The sequence below is a fragment of the Aythya marila genome (assembly GCF_965140915.1).
Source record: "Aythya marila genome assembly, chromosome: 14".
Lineage (NCBI taxonomy): Eukaryota > Metazoa > Chordata > Aves > Anseriformes > Anatidae > Aythya > Aythya marila.
The window spans coordinates 13811103-13831113 of record NC_139055.1 but is presented as its reverse complement, the minus strand read 5'-3'; the positions used below and the strand labels follow the sequence as shown (position 1 = coordinate 13831113).

The 20011-nt window shown below is 45.9% G+C and overlaps 1 protein-coding gene across 2 annotated transcripts in view; it reads right to left on the bottom strand.

Moving 5' to 3' along the window:
• Positions 1–652: 652 nt before the first annotated feature.
• Positions 653–20011, bottom strand: part of GLRA1 (glycine receptor alpha 1) — a gene marked incomplete at both ends in the record, with an annotated part of 36517 nt that continues 17158 nt past the window's right edge. The window contains 7 exons of one of the 2 annotated variants that reach the window (XM_082771330.1): positions 653–967; positions 4802–4948; positions 5158–5372; positions 5897–6034; positions 7006–7088; positions 8670–8893; positions 16662–16729. In XM_082771330.1, coding sequence (XP_082627456.1) covers positions 653–967; positions 4802–4948; positions 5158–5372; positions 5897–6034; positions 7006–7088; positions 8670–8893; positions 16662–16729 — 1190 coding nt within the window. The remainder of the gene's footprint in view (positions 968–4801; positions 4949–5157; positions 5373–5896; positions 6035–7005; positions 7089–8669; positions 8894–16661; positions 16730–20011) is intronic. The other variant, XM_082771331.1, reaches the window with a different exon arrangement.

Sequence of the window (20011 nt, the reverse complement as noted above, 5' to 3'; positions counted from 1 at the left end):
TGATCGGCAAACCCGTGACTAAAAAAAATAAATATAGAAAATAAACAACAACCCACAGCCTCTTTCTTAAGTTTCCCCGTCTATCCAGTTTTCAAAGTGCGAAACCTAGAGAAGCATAGAATGATTTTCTTGCTTTTTTTTTTTTCTTTTGTTAGGGCTTTTTTTCCCCCACGTGCTTAACTAGTATGGCCTTTCTATAGCAAAAGTCAGATAAAGCGTAATTGCAATCATTTCTGCACATGGAATTATGGATCATTCCAGTGACTTGAGAATCTAAGCTGTTAATAGGCTAAAAAAAGGATTTTTTTTATCTTTTTTTTTTTTTGATTGTTTTCTCTTTGCATTATAATTAAGCATGAATATATATTAATATATTACACTGCTTGGATTGCAGCTGGAGCAATCCAAACCTTCCTATGCTGTAAAACTAACCCCTGCCCTTGCACTCCCCAGATCAAGAGCTTTTTTTTCTCCTCCCTGTGCCCGTTATCCTCACTTCCCATGATTAAAAGTCCCTCCCAGCCCCCCACCCCTCCCTTTTTTTTTTTTTTTTTTTAGTAGATATTGCCACATTCTTAAATTCATGCATTGCTGCATTGCTATTGCACATATATAAAGGATTGCTCTCTCCCTCCCAGCTGCTCCCCTTCCCTCACTGGTTGTGCACGTCCTCCCTGCGGACGATCTTGTAGATGATCCAGTAGAAAATGTTGAAGATGAGGAACGCCATGGGGAAACCGATGCGCGAGATCTTGTCGATCTTCTTGGCTCGCTGAATGAAGAGCTTCCGCATCTCCTCGGGGGAGCGGGACGGCGGGGGGACGGGGTTGGCCGTGTTGTTGTTGTTGGCGCCCTTGACGGAGATGCCGTCCTTGGCTTGCAGGCACGCCGGCCCCATCCCGTAGGCGGTGAAGTTGAACCTGCCTTCGCCGGCTTCGTCCTCCTGAAACAGGTTGAGCATGGGACTCTACTTAAAATGAGATATAGACAGTGCACCCTTGCTATAAGGCTCTCCACTGGCAGCGCCCTGCTCTCGAGGGAGAGAATCCTCCGGCGAACCCCAGTCTTGGCACTGGTGGACCAACCCCAACCCTCTGCTCCTGGGAGGTCAGCCTTATAGAGGGGTGCCAGCTGGGTGATGCGCAGAGGCAAAGCAGGGGATCCAGGCACCCCGTGGAGAGCAGAAGGACTCCAGCCTCCTTGGTATCTTTGACACACTCGAACAGTTTTACGGCACCGCGTTTCTTTTTTCCAGCTGCATCCCCTGTTTTGCTTCTGGCCCTCCCTCCCCCTGCCCCTAGCAGCACCTTCTTTGCTTTGCCTGTGGGGTTCAGCTCGCCCAGAAGGAGGGGGCTCCATGGAACTCAAAGCAGTCAAAGCCACACCAGGAGGCTTCCTACAGAGTTACATGGACGTGCGGGCGGCACGGCCTGTCCAGGAAAAGACCTCTGCAGGCAGCACGGGGCCAGCCCTCAGCTCGTCTGCCTGCGGGATATCCCCGAGCCCCTCAGCCCCTGCCCCATCATCCCTCTGCCAGGTGAGCGGCAGAAGCGTCCCTTCCGTGTGCCAATGCTAAGACACAGCTCCTTGTGCTAATTCCAATTAACGAGCAGAAAAAATCCTTTATTTGCCAATCTCAAAGCAAGTGTTGTTACTGTTTTTCTTGGCAGAGGCCTTGCAGCCCTACTCTCTTGCACACAAGGATGCAATTATGGAATCACGGGGAAATTTCCCGTCCTTATTTCTTTGCAGAGTGTCTTTTCTGGATGGCCCCTGTACCGAGTGGGTAGCTGCGTGGGATGGATGGACTGTGCTCGCTCTGGGGAGGGGAAGCAGAGGGAAGAGGTGTTATCTAAGCAAAAATAAAGAACCCAAACAAAATCAAGCTTTTTTTTTTTTTTTTTTTTTTTTTTTTTTTTTTTTATTTCGAGGCAAGCTGTTGAGCTGTATGACCTAGCAGCAGGCCTATTTGTTTCAGAAACCTGGCTAAGACAATTTGTGCAGGCCTTTAAGTAGTTCCCTCCTCTGGCTGTGACCCCTTCTCTCATTCCTCGTGTCTGAGACAATCCTTAACCACTGCTGCCTCCCAGGGGCGCTCTGCCAGGAGGTGCACTGCCTGGGGACACTGAGGCACACCAAATTAGGACCCAGCTGCTCCTGGGGACCATCAGACCTAAGAGAGAAACTGCAAGCTGGGAGTCAAGGTTCACAGAAACTGTTCTTTTGGCTCTCCTAGAGAGATTTATTTATTTTTTTTTAGTTAAAAGCCCAATTAGCTGCTGATGGGTGATGCAGGCATTGCCAGGTAGCCACAACCTGCAGCACTGCTAGTGGGGAAAGGGTACCTGGCCCCCCTGCTGCTTGCAGCAGCTCTGGCCGTGCTGCCAGCACCCCGTGCATCTCTGGCTGGTGGCACGGGGTGGATGCAGGAGGCCCTGGGCTGCTGCTCCTCTTCCTGCGGTGCTGGGGGTGGCAGCAGTGCCTGGCAGCACTCGGCCCTGGGGAATCAGGGAGAGCTTTCAGTCACTATCAGGAGAGCTTCCACATCACTAGCCAGGCTGGGCTGGCATCCTTGGCCTGGCTCTCCAAAAAACACTCAAACACTCAAAGAGAGAGTTGTCTAGTCAGACTTTCTGATCTATTTCTCCTTCTCTTTCCAGGCAGAAGGAGGTAAGAGGTGGAAAGGGCCAATCAAACCCTGGCAGCAGCTATTTAGCTAATATTTTTTTTCTTTATAAATATATATTTAGCTATTAGCTTTTTTAATTATTATTTTTATTTTTAGAGAGGAAAAAAAGAGTCTTTCTGACAAGAATGAGCTAGCATCTTGCATCTAACTCTCAGGAAAGCAAGAAACAGATGTATCTGGATTCACTTGTGTTAGTGCCAGACTGCTCATTGTGCTACCGCCAGACTGTGACACATGGTCTGGGGTGCTGAGCTGTGAAGAACAGCTAGTAGGTTTTGGTTTGGGTAGGCCTATTAATGTGAGTCTGGGATAGTCCTTGACCCAGCTTCTTCAACCAAGACGGATCACTGCAACGTATCATTTGTTTTCAGCCTCACACGTCACGTCTAAACCAGGCAGAGCTACCCAGACACATCAGGACATTGGGACAGAGCAATTAGGTTCTCTGGCAGCTGTACTAATCCATTTGTATATTTGCAGTCAGCTCCTAGCTTTCTGATGAGCCTGCAAACCTTGTTCATTTTGCTTTTTCAAGTGTTTTTGTTTATGCTTTGTTCCAATTAAAATTGCTGTGAGATTAGGCAGGGATTGTAATAACAGCTTTGTGTTCAATGGAACATCTTTGGCAAATATCTTTTAAACTCATCGGTATATTAATGTTGTGTTGTTTTTTTTTTTTTTCCTTTTTTTTTTTTTTTCCTCCTTATTGTTTTATCAACACTAGTCCAGAGTTATCTGCATACAACAGCACGTCTTCAGAGAGGATGCTTAAATCTGAATAAAGGGATAAAAGCACTATGAGGCACACAGGTTGAGTGGTTTTAGCTTCAGTTCTATTAATCAGGACATGTCTTCTGAGCAAAAATAGCCCCAGTTGATTATGTGATGGCAGGGTCTCACTCTGTTCTGAAAAAATTAACAGGTGCTGATGGTCCCATCTGTTACTTCTTTTCCCTCACATTTATGCAATACTCTGTTCCATGTCCTGGATGGACTAAGGAAAAGTCATCTTGTGTTTTGCTTTCAGAGACAAATCTACAAAAAGCCAGGGAATCAGGCATGCTGAGACCCTACCCTTTAACCAATGCTGCCTCCTGGAATGCTGCTAGTTCTCCAGGCAGGCATTGTGAACTGCTCTGTGATGGGTTAGATGCTGGGAAGGGTTTCTCATGGCTGAGGCAGAGAAGTTCTGGATCGAGTGGTCTCTGTGTGGGATGGTTCAAAGGGGGCTGTCTAAAACATGGGATAAACAAATATTTATAAGAAATATTTTAGGCAGGGTAGCTTCAACTTTGATGATCTCCTAGGAGCTATCCTCAGATCCTCCTCACCTCAATTTTCAGTGTTTCTTTCTAAAAACTATACTGTTATTTCGTGCTAGCTTGAGGGCAGTGTCAGACCTGGTGATAAAAACTGATACTGCCACCTGATTCTGCTAGTTAATTAAGGGCACTTGTTAATTGATCACAATCACCTTCATGCTTCCTTCTAGTGCATCCTTTGAGATATGATCTCAGCTGTGGCGCCTCAGCCTAAAAGCTAGTGGAGTCCAGGCTGCAGGGGGTGCAATCTATGTGACATGTGCATGCTCAGGTTGGCATCAGTCATGGCAATGAGCATGGAGCGAGGCTAAGGCTGTGAGAGGAATTCCTTCTGAGAGGAATTTGCAGTCAGTCTGAGCAGCAGATGCTTTTGAACACAGAGATGATAGAAACAAAAGAGGTGTCACTTACCTCCGGGCTAATGTAGGCTGACTTTCAGGGGGATGCCGTTCTCTGACAGACATCCCTCCCAGCTCCCTGCCTGCCTCCCCCCAAGCCCTCACTGTGTCTTCTGAAGAGGAGAACTCAGACCAGAACATCTCTCTGTATGAAAATTGTTCTGATGAGAACAACCCTTTTGGCTCAAAATGCTTGGCTAGCTAACAAAAACCAGCTTGCTAGACCCCTGTGGTCAGCAGACTGTTAAAAGAGACACAATTCATCGAGTTTGCCCTGCTTTTTGATGCATTACTATCTGACCATGTACTGAGGATTTCCCTGGCCAGCTGACCATGTAGTGATGTTCTGCTGGGACAGCTTCCAGCCATGTCCTTCACGCCTTATGTATTACCTTGTGATGCCTCCTCTTCCTTCTGAACCTGAGCAGCTCTTTGTGCTGCCGGGACACAAAGTTGACGGCAGCATACTCTAGAAGTGCAGAGAACACAAACAGCAAGCACACGGCCATCCAGATGTCTATGGCCTTCACGTAGGACACCTAGGAGTCAGAGGGAGAGAGGGGGATGTGATGGCATGTTCATCCAAATGCCTTTTTGTTTGTCATTTTTCATGTTACTTCCAGGTCTTAATCCAGTGGCAGCAGAATACCTCTTGTGTTGAGCAGGAGGATCTGTGTTGTGGCTTACACATATTCTGTCCCTAGAGTGTGATTGTTTTGCTCTCAATTAAGTTAAGTGTGTTCCTTACCTTGGGCAGTGATGCTCGGGAGCCAGAGCTCTGAGTGGTCATAGTGAGCACCGTGGTGATCCCCAGGCCAACTCGAGCTGGTGCAGCATCCATGTTGATCCAGAAGGAGATCCAGGACAGGATGACAATAAGGAGGCTGGGGATGTACATCTGGATCAAGTAATAGCCCATCTGCCGCTCCAGGTGGAAACGAGCTTCTATACAGGTGAATTTGCCTGAGAATGACAGGAGGTAAATGTAAACTTACTGGGAAGGTACGGTGAGCCTCTTGGATTCAGCTGTTGTCTGGGCACTTTCCTCACACTGCCTAAAACCAGAATCTTGTGAGATGAGGACATAAACATCATTTGACCAGTTCTGAAACATGCACATACATCAACATAGCAAAGAAAGCTCGTGGCAGTATGTCCTTTGTCAGTTAAATTTCACCTGCTCCCCTGCATCAAAGACAAAGGAAGATGGAGGGAGAAAAGGTCCAAGCCAAACTCCCTTGAACTGATGCAGATGTTATGGGGATAAGATGGTTCCAATATTTGTGTCTATTAGCTTTTTATTGTCTATATATGTATATATTTACTGGTAACGTATCTATGTGTGTTTCTAGTTATGTTGTTCCTGGCTGGGTTGAACAAGGCTTACGTCACCAGACTGCCATCAGACCTAGCAAGAAATTCTGGCACATGCATGGTCTTGAACTCATCTTTGATGAGTGTAGGGGCTAAGGGTGAAGAGTACTGACCTGTGTTGTAGTGCTTTGTGCAGTATCTCAAGTCTTTTTCTTCTTTGAGGATAAACTGAGGCAATGTCAGCCCATCAGCAACTTGCACAGCTCCTTTTTCTTGCCACTCAAATATTAGATCATTCATTGTGTAGCCAACTGTTGAGAGGATGGAACAAAGAGCATGTGAAATAAATACTAAATACTGACATGGGAAGGGACAGATTTGTAGAAGAGAGTTATGCTTGGAGGCAGGGGCTGAACCTGGTGTTCCCAGGCAATGCTGTAATGGGTGGGATTTAGGTTGAAGCAGAACTGCTTATACATGTGGTAAAAGCTAGGGCAATGACCTGTGCTGGGGCACTGATGGTGTTCAGTGAATAATCTGACATTTTTACTTGAAATGAGCTGTTTGAGCTGTTTATGTTTTCAAACCTGACCTCTTTATCTGGATGAAGTTATTCATTGTCTTTCCCTCCTTTGGGATAAGCAGCATGTACAAGGGGCAAATGTTCAGCTAGAGAAAAACATCCCATTTGCAGCTGAGAGCACTTTCACCTTTCTCCTCCAAAGTGAAAGGCCAATGTAAATACAAGCATGCCAGGGCTTCTATCACGGGACCTTCTGAGGTTTAGCTTCTCTAGGAAATGTCACGTGCTGAATGAATGGAAAATCCTGAGCAAATACTTCTTGGGATGGGGCAAAGTGTGATGAACCCCTGAGGGAGGGTCTCTAACCACGCACTGGCTTGAAGCAGTTTAGAGGCTGGTTCTTGTTTTGGTGACATCTGAACTCACTTTGCCCTCATTTGTTCTAAGAGCTTTCTGTCTCTGATGGCAAACATTATTGCTGGCGTTGGCCGAAGATGTAGATGCAGAGGATTGCATGGGGGTTGCAGAGGATGTGCCAGCAGGGAGGAGTAGGAGAAACAAGGCTGGAAGAGAGGTGCCCCAGGCACACACAGCAGAGCAAGCCTATCCCAGTTGTCCATCCTCTGCTCTCTTCCACGCTGGGAGAGCCCAGTGAAGGCTGAACTGGGAAGGAACTGTAGCTGGGGAGGGAGATGGAAAAGGAGAGGGAGAGGGGAAACACGTTGTCTCCTCTTTGAGATGGAGACATGCAGGACTCACAGCTTTCTAACTGCATGATGCACGTCTGTACATCCATGGGGAAGTTCTTCAGGTCCATGGGGCAGGCCAGAGTCAGCGTGATCCTGAGGAGAGAAGAGAGCACAGGGGAGTGCCAAGCAGTCTGGGGTACTGATGAAGGGGCGAACCCAACATTGCATACAGGCTGGTACCTTGCCCAAGACACACTGGAGTGCTGGAGGGAATGACTGATTATTTACCCCTTTCCTGCCTGAGCTTTCGCACATGGTGTTGGAAAGAAACGCAAAGAATTTGGGTCTGTGAAATAATTTCCATCCGAGTTGCCTGCTGCAGGTGCTGTTTCATTGTAATGCTGCTTTGGACAGTGCAGAACAGAGAGCTCCCACGTCAAACAGTTTTGCTGCTTCTGTCTTCATTTCTTGCCTCAGGCTCAAAACAGTCTGGATTAACAGCAAGCCCAGACTTATCCTATGGACCCCCCAGATACATTTCTAGAGACTGGGACTGTTTGGACTGTTTGGAAATCTTTGAACAGAACATTTCTGTGTCAGGAAAAAAAAAAAAAGCAAAAAGCAAAAAAAAAAAAGCTTGGTCAAGTTCACAGGTTTCTGTGGGGAAAAACGGAGACTTTGGTGGGATTTTATGCAAGGAAAATGCCCTTTGGTAAGTCAGTATGAATCTCTGTATCTTCCTGAATTCCTGCTGTACCTCATGAGATTTAGTTTTGCCTTTCAAGCTCCATTTTCCACTAGGTCCTGGCTGCATTTCCTGTGGTATGTTGCTGTGCTGCCCTATTTGATGATCTGTGCTCAAATTGTTTGTTTGGTTCTATAAGCTGATATTAAATGATTTGATTCAGATAGCTAGACTTGTGTTATTTGGTTTGATAATGCTGAAAATGCTGTTTGCTAGAGTGTTTAGATTTTTCAGCTTTTTGCCTTCATCTAGAAATAGCAGAATTTCCTGGGGGACAGGAATTGAATTTTTCTATCAGACCTACAGGGCATGTTGTGACAGAAGATGTTGTAAAAGAAGACAGAATTGACCTGTTCAAATGTTCTTTTTATGAAAGCAACTGCATTTTCTGTATTTAAACTAGCACCTGAGCAGGAAAGAACCACCACTAGCTTTTGTCCGCTTTGTTTTTCTCAATGCATCTTTGGCAGGGGACTCCATTTCAGATCAATCAGAGAGATAAGCCTTCAATTATGTCTTTAAACAAGCCCCTTGGGAAGAATTCATGTTAAATATCTGCCAGATGTGACACAGGGGTGGCTGTGGCTGCAGCTATGCCATGAGACAGACAGCACACACGTGCTGGACAAGTGTGTGCTCAGAAGGGATCAGGGAGCAAAATCCTTGAGGGTGTTTTTGGGCGAATTTAGTGCTAAGGCTGCTAATCTTTGGGTCCATGAGACAAAGTCCACCTTCTTGTGAGAGCCTTAACTAAGGTTTGACTATTGCACATAATCATAGCCCCAGCAGGAGGACCTCCAGAGGTCCCTTTCCACCACATGGCTATAACACTGTTAATAGAATGCTCTCCCAACTAAAAAAATACAACTCAATTCCTTTTATCCAGTGGCATGCTCAAAGTCTCTGCTTGCTCATTTTAGGCATATACAGTAGGATCTCAGCTCTACCCTCTTCTATTTGGTGGAACCCTCCCCAGTCAGTCACCTCACCTGATGCTGTAGAGGACATTTCCATTTCTGGAGATCCTCAGCAGCTTGTTGTCTGTGGTGATCTCGTGGAAGTGGGCTCCTTTCTCATTAGCAAAGAACAAGTCAGGCTTCCAGATGGAGTCCAACATGGAAGGGTCCAGGTCCAGGGAATCATCAGGGTATTCGTTGTACGCCAGCCGTGGGTCATTCCACTGCTGTCGCAAGAAGATGTTCACCCGGTAATCCTGCATGGTGTAAGCAGGGAGCAAAGAAACACAGTCAGTGCTCAGGGCAGGTTGAAATTGCTGAGACATGGTGGGCATGTGCTAAAATTGCTCTCAAAACCAAACATCTAAACCCACGTTCCCAAGTTATGGCAGGCCTTCTTGGCATTATTTCTCAAGGAGCTGTTATTTTTAGCCCTGTAGCTTACAGCTATCTTATAGCACGTGCAGTTGTCTGTCTTTGCATCCTTCCATCACAGCAATCTTCAGCTGTGTGTGAAGTGTCAAGACCTCTAGTTCAAACCCTGGGGCTGGAGAAGCAACGCTCAGTTGCAGATGTCGTAAGGGCTGCTATCAGCAAGACAGCTGTGGCAGAGAATTGAGGGGAAAGGGACATGGAAGCCAGCTTCCCTTCAGTGTTGAACCATGCCATTTTCTGACTATTTATGGTTCCTTCAGACTTGAAAAAAAAAAAAAGGCACAGTGACAAAGAAGAGAGACCTGTGCGTGCACTAATGTAAGGGTAATTCAGCTGAGCTGATGGGACCAGATGTCCTTAATGAGAGTATGAACACAGAAGGGATGTGCATAGAGTCTCCTATCCTAACCATAAGCAGGTGTTCTGTTTTCCCCTCTCCAAAGTCAATGTGTCATAAATGCTACAGATTTTGTAGGCTAGACATCTTTAATTGTAGACAGCCCCCCAGCACCACACAAAATGATATCTGCTTCATAACCTTGTGTCTTACAGCTCCCCTGAGCTCTCCTGGCCAGGACTGGCTGCTGAGGTCTAGCCCAAATGTCCCAGAAGCTCTCCTGAACAATTAAAGATAGTTCCTGTTCTCCCAGGGTGATCTGCATGCCTCTTTTCTGCTGAATTGTACATAGGAAAGTTAGCCAGCAAATCTAAATGGGGAGAGGACATGGCAGCTATCAGGAGAGGGATAAAAGCTCCACGTCCATAAATTAACGGACATTACTAAGTATAGAGGCAAGCTGTGTCTAAAAAGCAGCACATAATAAACCAATTCCACTGCCCTGGCCCAAATTTATAGTTACTATCATGATTAAGGGTTTCTCTGGTGCCTTTCTAACACTGATGTACTTTGAAGACTTTTATTAAGTGACAGGTAATGGAGGGACTCTGATGTGCTTGCCAGTAACTAATACCTGCTGCAGGCACTAGGAACTTTCTTCAGTGAGACAATACTTGGCATCTCTGAAGGACTCCCCCTGACTCCACCATCAGATCTGTTCTTTCCATCTGGAGAACACAAGGCTCTGGAGTGGAAGAGTTCATTTGGAGGACAGTCTGACACTGCTGCCTCAAGTGCTCACTTGGCTAGGAACCTACAGCCTCTGTCTGCAAGGACATGACTCTTTCATGGTCCGGTCACACTGGAGGGTCAGGAGAGGATTGTGTCTTGGATGCTTCATGGTTTTGGTCAGGGTAGTTCATAGCTTACGTTCTACATTTTTATTTATTTCTTTTTTTCAGGCCACTTAGTGCCATCTGCATCCTTGGAGCAGAGAAGCTGCTAATGACATTCGTGATTATGACAACAGCAAATGGACCAAGGACTTGACGCTAAAAGGAGCAGACTTCTGAACATGAAAAAGAGTTGCAACACTCTCTCCTTCTGCTGATATTCCAGATGTCACCTTCATGAGTCCTAGTGGGTCCCTCTGACTTAATAGTTCATCTCCGTCCCCTCCAGATAATGAGTTTGCAGAAAATGTAAATAGCTGCAGACAGCTAGGATAGAGGGTCTTAGTGCAATCACGCAAACCTGACAGAGGAAAACACTCCACAAACACAGAATCTCCACTTCCCATTGGCACACAGCAGCTCCTGGAACAACTCATATACTTTCAGTTCTCCCTTGTCTGTGTGTAAAGATCTGCAGTCATTGCAGTCAGGGGAAATAAGTGTCACTGACCTAATAGGTAGAAAGCAAAAGGTTGTTTTGCTTATTCAGCTACAACTAAGCTGGATGCTAGCAGGTCAGCTCTAGATGGGGGCTTATGTCATGTACAACACAAATTAAACTCATGTTTGGAAGAAACTTCAGTGGTAGCTGCCCAGAAGTGTTCTCAGCCTGATGGAGTGTTGGAAGGTGGGGAATGGAGCCAATCTCTCCACAATGGTCTGTGATAACGCAGGCAAGCTTTGCTGCAAGAGGAAATTTACCCATTTTATTCCTCATACTGTGTGTTTTTGTGTAGAAGCACTTCAAATGCATCTCATTGCATGCAGCACCTTGTGGAGCAGACCGAAGGGCCTCACTAGCACACAGTCCCTCTGATTCTAGCGTGCCATCCCTTAGCTTGTCACTGGCAGGCCTGGTTTTATCTCTTTCCCTCTCACCCAAGTCCCAGGGAGGCAGCAGACTTCCCTGTGGGTTGGGTCTGGACGGCATATTGAGCCCTCTGTCCCTTTCAGAAGGCAGTCCCCCCTGATGATAACCCTTCTTTCATTTTTGACAGAAGCTGTAGCAATGTGAGGGGTAGGTTGCCTTCCCTTCCAACTGGGATGGGCTTTCATCTACGTCGTTGATGTGACTGTCATGTTCTAGAGCCTCACACCTGTTATATGAGGGCAGATGGAGGTGGGCAGGGACAGGGCTTGAGCAACAACTTGCCACCCCGAGCAGCAACCTGCCTCCATTAGATTAGGCTAATTTGAACGGAAATGTGAAAAAAGGGACTGTGATTGCAAACTGAACGTGACAGTGCCTGAGGAGCTGCCACAAGGTCTGGAGAACAAATATGTCATGTTTATGGCCATGGCATAGCCAAAAGTAGGGGCTGCAGATTTCTGGGCTAGCTAAAAGATCCTGTGCGTTGAAAGCTTTGTGCCTAGGTACTGCAGGCAAGCTGAGAGGCAATGAGCTGAATAACACTCATTTGTAGGCTACCTGGAGTCTTGTGTTTCTTCTGGATACAGTTGTAGGAGATCTTAATTAGCATCACCAAGAAGGCCGTGGTTAGTGCTAGATGATGGACAGAACAGAGCAATTCTGATGTGAACTCTCAAGGAAAAAAGAAAAAAAAAAGTACTGGGTCTGCTAATTCAGCAAAAATATAAAAAAAATCTTTCTCCATTTCCTTCTTATCACTTGAGCTCCTCATTTGTGTGCTGATCACATCCAGGCATTGATTATCTCATGCAGCCTGCTCCTCTGGCTGGCTGGGGAGCGGCAAGCGGCAAGCCCGTGCTGTGGTGCCATTCAGGAGCTTTGCAATTTGGCACAAAGACCTTTTGCTCCCAAGGGGGAAATGACACAGGGCAGGAAGAAAATAATTGAAATGATCAAAGTGTTCAATTTGATAATGCTGAACTGCAATTCTGCGTAGTGGCCTCATGAGGAGCCAAGGAAATGGAAGACCATTTGAGATCTCTCTGTCCCAAGACACCACGGCCTTGGCACCTGATGAGCAGTGGTGATGAAAGCAGTGGCAAACCGGGGTAGGACTGTGAAGAAAGTGGACAGAGGCTGTCAGGAAGCCCAAAAGGCTTCAGTCCCTGCCTCAGGGGTTCTCTCAGAGCTGCCTTTGCACTGAAAAGGGGGTGAAAGCCTTCACATTTTGCTGATGGAAGAAAGAAAGCAGAGAGTGGGCTCCCTCAGGTGGGGATCCCACCTGGGTGGCAGAGCACAAGGGCCTGCATTCACAATGAGTTGACTCTCTAGAAAGAGATTAAACAAAGGCTTTTACTTTTAATTCCTGGCTTGGGCACAGGCTATCACCCCACCGAGGAGTGTTACAACCAACTGATTACAGACACATGCAGGAGCAGCCCTCGTTAGGGTTAATGTAATGTAATGTAACCTCACCTCAGCTGTAGCTAGTCTGCCTATTTGAGGCCAGTCATGCAGGCTGCCATTGCCCTGGGGAGGAAGCATGCTGTGTGAGTGAGGTAGGTGCTTGGGGTCCTTTGTTGCAGGCTTTGGGTTCTGGTATTCATGTCTTCTGCTGACCTTGGGGTGAGCAGGCCCTGTATTAAATGCATGACCTGTACACTGCATCAGTTATGTCTGCTGCTTGCTGCTCTGTGGCTTGTGAGGCTGCAGTGAATTGCTCAGTCTGTTTTGCAGGAATGGTTTGTTATCTGATTGGAAAAATCTCATACAGATATCTCTAAGCAAGTATTTTGTATTTGGACAGTTGCAGACTCTAGCTTCTCCTGTCCTTAGGAGATGCTGGGAGAGCGAATGTGGCTGTGCTGCAGCTGTCTGGAAGGTTACATTTGGTTTGTTCTTTTCAGCTGGGATTACAATAGCATGAAATCAGTGGGGATGAATTTATATATATGCCCTGTGTCTGAGGGAGCCTGTATTAGTAGCTTTGTAATTCTTTATCTTAGACTTGTTTGCTGCTTGTGAGTCCTTTAAAAATATGACACTGGGACAGGTCACCTTGAGCACTGAGTTCCTGGCAACTTTAGGTGATGATATTCAAGAATATTCCTCCTTTGCTGTATACAAAATACTCCTAGCTGCCTGAGCTAGCTAGATATCAATAAACAAATCTGAGCTTCCACAGGAAGAGAGATCAAGGGCATTGCTGTATTCCAAGAGTTTTGTTATAGCAGGGGTTTGTTAGATGAAGTGATCAGATAATCCTAGCATTGTCTCATACTAGCAGATTCAGTTTATTCACTAAAGAACAGGACTGTGTTCCCTAGGTCCTTGATCTCTATTTCATTTTAAATGAAGTATTTGTAGCTTTGCTATAGTTTCCTACTCTGATAAGGCTGAGGGGAGAGAGCGTGTGTGTTTTTTGAAGAGCGGAACAGGGATTTAACAGTTTGTGAGTTTTCTGTTTAACTTTTTAATAAAAGTAAGCCAGTAGAGCGTATGCATCCTGTTTGTCATCTGGATTCCCCTGCTGTTGGATGCACTCTTGTAGTAAAGCTGTGGGACAGAAGGAGGCTGTCTGAACCTGTCTGGCTTCTGTAGCTGGTAGTGTCTCCTCTTGAGGCACTTGCTGGGTTCACAAGGATGTTCCCAACTGCATGTTCCCTTGTCCTTAGAGTTAACTGCAAGCAAGGTTGATGAGTGTACTATAGGAGCCACAATCTAACATAATTGTCCCACTAATTATGGGCACCACTAAAGGCTTTTATGATGGGTCTCCAGCTCTGCAGGATGCTGAAAGGAGTTGACTTTCCTCAGCTTAATTCGTCTCTGCTTTAGGGAATTCAGTTTAGTGGATCGCTGTCTCTTTTATTTTTATTTGATGTGTTTATTTTTTGCCCCTCTCCCTGCAAGACTTTTCAGGCTTCCACTGCTTGCCTTGCTCCTTTTGAACTTTCGTGGCAGAGATACCGTCTTTCTGCCTGCTCTGCGAGGTCTGTGTCTTCTCTCAGCACCAACTCTCCTTCTTTTCTGAGGTCTGTAGACCTCAGTGACTGTACAAAATATTTGTTTCATTCTCTCCTGCAGTATTTTATACTCTTCCTGCTGTGATAACTCAAGCTGTAGGTGCACCTTCACCTCCAGTCTCTCCAGTCCTTTGCATGGTGACCTCATGATTTATGCTGATTTGTGAGATGCAGTCAATGTAAACTCAAATGCCAGTGGTGTCTTCTGTATGAACTAACAGTCCCATTACAGATATAGTTTTAAATCTTCTCTAATTGCACTCATGTCTATAAAAATCTGTATCTCTTTTTCTGTGGCTACGAGTGAAATAATTACCAACTACAGGATGCTGCAGTACTCTAGGCCCTGAATGTGGCCAGGCTGTGTGCCTAATGGCTGTGGTTTACACCACAGTGCTGTTCTCTCCCTTGTGACCAGTGAAGCAGCTGGTGGAGCATTGTGGTGATCAGTCCTGTGGGTCAGATGGACTATCGCCTTCTTTATGGTGAAAGGCTGAATTGCTTCTCTTGCACTCAAACATTTTTCCTTCAACATAATTCGATCACTTGTCCCAGTTCAAAGTAGTCAGGTTCTAGAGTCAAAATTCCTCCACAACAGGACCTTTCCTTCCCAGAGACTGGTGGGGAGCTGATGCCTCTTTGACCTGCTGCAAAGAGAGTCTGGCTTCTCTGCAGAGTAAATCCCAAATTAGCCCATCCCACAGACTGCTCTTGCTTATTGAGTTCTCCTTTTCAAATGCTTCAGTATCTGTGTTGCCTGTGTCTTTTGTCAACGTTTACAAGCAGAAACGCAGTCCCCAAAGAAGCACGTTATATTAGGTTGTGTGCAATGCTGTGTCAGCCTGACATCTGGAGTAGCTTGTCAGAGCTGGCTTGGGTATTTCTAGACAAAGCAATGTGCCTAGAGGTTGTTCTTGGGTTCCCATGGGAATTTCTTTTTTTAAATGAAAGATAGAATATGTAATAGGGGGCATCTGGAGAGGACAGCAAGTCCCTGCAGCATGTCTTGGAGGTGAACTACATTTCTTGCTCTTGTGGTAGTCTATGCTAATATTTATGGAGCATTCTGCTTACTGGGATCTTGTGGTGTCTTCCTACAATGCATCTTGTGGTATACGGCATATTTTGAAAAACATGTCACTGTATAATGTGCTCTGTGTGTTGCATAGAGATCCCTTGTGGGCCTGCCCCTCTCTTTTGCAGGCTGTGGATCTTCTCTGCTGAATTTTTGTAGGATTGCCTGTAACACTATAGGAGGTGTCCAATAAAACAGTACATTAGGAACAGATGTGTATTTCAGTTCTAGTTCTTTCTCTTTTACACTATATACAAATGAATCCGTAAATGCACTTCTCATCTATAAACTCAGACAAATTCTGCAATCCAACTATGAAATGTATTTTTGTGCTTGGACAGAGTCACAGCTATTTTCTACTCCTGGAACTGAATACCCCCCACCCCAAGCACTGCCAGAAGCAAGATATGAGGAGTAGCATTAGAAGAGACTTATAACCATAGGTATATGGCTGCTGATCAACTCTGACAGTGGTGTGCATTACAAGTAACTCATTGAATTCAGTGGGTGCAACCCATACATCAAGTCTATAACATCCTGGCTGAATGCACAAAACACCTGAAGCTGGAATCTTGTATCCTTCATTCAACAGCTTTCTAGAAAAAATTACCAGAGTAATTCAGTCCCATATTTCTGGATTATCTCTAATTAGCATGGAGGTAAAGCACTGCACCTCCAGAGCTTTCCTTTGCTGTTCACTGATCATGTCACAACCAATCTTTAATAGGTTTCAGATAGAGCAATTATCTCCTGTTCTCCTGATTCTCTCCTCCTAGTGCCCTGCTAATTAGATCCAGCCTTTAGCCACGTTCACTAATTTTCTCTGAAGTTGGCCTTAACTTGCAAATATTGATTTATTTTTTTGTTAGGTAATGATTTTTTTAACATTTTCCAGAAAACCCATTTCTGATCTTTGGGAATATGAAATCTGGTGCAGACTGGATTTGAATTCAGCTGGCTTCCCTTCACTTAAGAGGTCTGAATCAACACTTATCTAAATGCACTTAATACAAAGCAGCTGCAAATGTCTCTGAGCTTGGAGCCTTTGTCAAGTATGTAGGGGAAAAAAAAATCATTTGTTCCCTTTTCTGACCTTTAAACTTTGCCTTTACAGCATTTTCATAGAGTTGCAGATGGATAGAGACTGTGTGTGGCTACATGCAGTGTGAATCTTGCGTGTTGGCCATGAACTTACTAAAACCCGAGGTAAACTCAGGAACACAGATACTTTCCTCTGGTCACACTAAAGCAGAGGCTGCTGTTGCATTTCTGGGAGTGCAATGAGGCTGAGGGGGTAGCTGAACAGCTGTGCTGTGATTTTCACTTACCATAGTTGTTTCTGCAATCGAACCGAAGCTGTTGATGAAAATGTTGCAGCTGACATTCACTGGTGGGCCTGCATGACAAATACAGATTGGAACAGTACTTCACTGTGGGCTCATAAGCCAAAAGATTTCCATTCTGCAATCTTAAAACCTGCTGTGATAACAGCGTGGCTGGGGATGGGAATGAGGTCTGGATGACCTGACTTAGTCTAGCCTTGGGTCTGATGCCAGCTTGACGTCAGGCAGTACTCTTGCTTCACCTCTGGTCTCCTGGTCGGGTGAGTGTTTATATACCACTTCTGTAAACTGTTTTGATAAAAAAGGATAGATCACAGCCAGGAAGGACAGCTTTTTTAGATATCTCAACACTGGTGTATGGGTGTCAAACTCACCTTGAACATGATGGTGAGGGAAAGAGCCAGGAAAGAAACAAGAGACTACTGACAGGCTCTCTTATTCACAGCTCTTTTTTTTTTTTTTTTTAATACTGGTTTAAAGCATCTAAATGTGTCTGAATTAATACTCTAGGTTCCTTATGGAGCTGGTGCATGACTAGGCAGTGTGTGCCATAGGGTTCATGCTGGGTGATGGAGCAAATATCCCACATGGTAATGGTTGTGTCTGAGGCTCTCAGCTGGAAGGGAGATTGCCAGGGTTCAGAAGTTCTTTGGCTGTCATGTTTTGGGAGACAGTAATCCCAGATCTTGGACTGTGCCTCTCTGGGACTTTATTTGCTTTTGCACTGAAGCTTTGCTTAACCTCTTCATATTAGAAAAGTTATGGGATTGCAGAAGTTGGGGGTGGGTGGGGATTAAAGGATAAAAAGACTGATTAGAGAGAAGGTTTGGGGACTGTCAGTCTGTTTGGTTCTGGTGCCTGGTGTTATTGGTATGAGCAAGTGTAAATAACAATATTGCCTGGTGAACTTCAGATGGAAATGCTGCATTTGGACCTAGGCAGATGCTGAGAGCTGCAGTGCAGCACAAAGAAGAAAGCTGGAGAGGTTTTTGGAACCAGGACAGCATTTGGCCTTCTGTGCCTGGCACACCAGTGACTTGCACAAGTTGTGGGGCTTCTGTAGAGCTTTAATGAGCAGAGGGGTGAAGCAAAATGAAGCAAAAGGGGCTCCTACCCTGGGGGCTCCTAAGGGAGCTGAAGCTGCCCAGCATGGGGTGGGGAAGGATGCAGAAAGCAAAGGACGCCCCAGGAACCAAAGTCCCCCTTTAATGCCGGGGGAATTAATCTCACATCATCCCTGAGACATGCTTCTGGGAAGAAATAGATCTGTGGAAATAGCAAGTGTGGATTTTTAGATAATTCCTCCATGCTTATGGGGACCAGGATGGTGTCTGCATATCAATTGCTGCCTGATGGCTCAGCCATGCTCAGGGAGCGACGCTTGCCCGTTGAGGCCACATCTGCAGTCTGGCAGCTGCTGTGAGATGAAATACTTGGGGGGGCTTTAATGAGAAGCTTGTGCCTGCAATCAGTGCAATCTTCCTCCTGTGTTGGAAATTAAGGGGACGTTTGGAGCTTGGTTTGCTCCTGTCAGCTTCCCTTCCCTCCTCTCCTGCTTTGGCCTCTTTTGAAACTTTTTCCCCATCCTCTGTAGGAGTAAGGCTGCAGCCCCATTACAGCAGTGCTTTCCACAGCCCAGGATTTTCTTGGTATGAATCCCAGGCAATTTGAGCAGGTTTCTGTCTGACCAGCTTCCAGACAGCCCCTTGCCAGCTCAGCAGCAGCTCCCAGGCTGTTCAGTCTGCACAGCTCCTTCTCCAGACGGGTAAACACAAGCATGGGCTAACATCAGGTACAAAATGGTGCCTTGTTGTTCCCCTCCCCTGTTCACTACCCCTCTTGTCCCACGGGTTTGTGGCTGGCAGGCCCAGTGTTAACAAATCCATGTAACTGAGATCTGAGCTCATCAGCCCTTGTGTTGCAGTCTATCCAGCAGCTGTAAGTTCACACTTGGTCAGGGTTTAGCAGTGGGTTTCTGCTATCCATAATGCTCAGGAGGAAGAAGATGCTTCTATACATTCTGTGGACCATATAGGTCGTCTATGTACATGTGGCTTCCCCTCCCAAAGGACCCAGAAGGAAAAACTCTGCACTAACATCCTGACTGACAGCATGCACATCAGAGAAGAATGCACGTGGAAGATTTTGGCCCTGCTCATCCTGCCCCTGTGCTGAGTGAAGCTGAGTCTGGGCTCAGAGCAGGGCACCCTTGGGACAACCCAGCTTGCCCTGAGGGTGGAAAAGCTGCAATCTTCTTTTTATTAATCTCCCCCTCCCACAAAATCAATATCATGGGGGGGCTTTGGTATTATTTTCATCTAGATCTAAGCGATTAAAATGCCCCTATGAGTTAGTGCCAGTTAATTTCAATGACGTACTCTGAGAGCTACAGCCCCAAGCTCTGTAATGCACCTCCTGTACCTCCCATATAAATTGGAGCCTGATTTATGTGTGGGAGGCTAAGCCAGCAAAACTGCCCTGTGGGGAAGGTGTAGTTCATTGAAATAAAACAAATTAAATTATCTTGAATAAAATTACAATACAGCTGCCTTCAGCAAGAAGATAATGTACACATTTCATTAAATATTTAAGTTTAATTTCTTTTGTGTGTGTGCATAATTTAGCAGTAGGACAGTTTACAGGGTATTTTTAACTCTTTGTGATCCAGATGAAACAGCAGTGTTTTGTGTTGCCTAGTTGATTGTTAGGGCATGAGCTTCCCCCCAGCTTTAGGGTTAAGAGCCCAGTGTAGGGCTTGTTTCACAAAGCTGGATGGCAGGTGCTGTCACTGATTAATGGTTCCTGGGAGTCCTGTGTTAGCCTTGCAAGGGGCTCTGGGAGGGACTAGGGGGACTTGGTGGTAAGAAACAAAGGAAATGAATGAAATGAGCATTGAAGAGGGCTGCACAGTGGCTGAAAAGGGGTCTGAAACTGCTGTGATGGAGTGGTGCTGAGCCCCAGCCTGGGAGACCCCTGCTACAGGGGACATGGATGGGTTGGCTGGAGCTGCTCCTGGCACCCCACTGAATTCCTTCCTGAGCTGGTGGGAGAGCCTCCTCTGAGCTTCAGTGGGTGCAAGGAGGGTGCGTTATCCATTGGCAGAGGGTGCTGTGGGCAGTGATGTAAGGGAAAAATCAAAGTTTTCCTCCTAACCTGTGAGAGGTTCAGCTCCTGCCAGTCCAGTCAGTGATCAGCAGGCATCCCTGACCCCTTGCTGGGTTGATATTGAAGTGCTGGCTGTGCGTAAAGTTGGTACGAGGTTGTTTTGTTTGAGTGGAAATGAGATCTTTCCAGACGCCTACAGGGTGTCTATGTGCCAAATCTCTTATTATCAT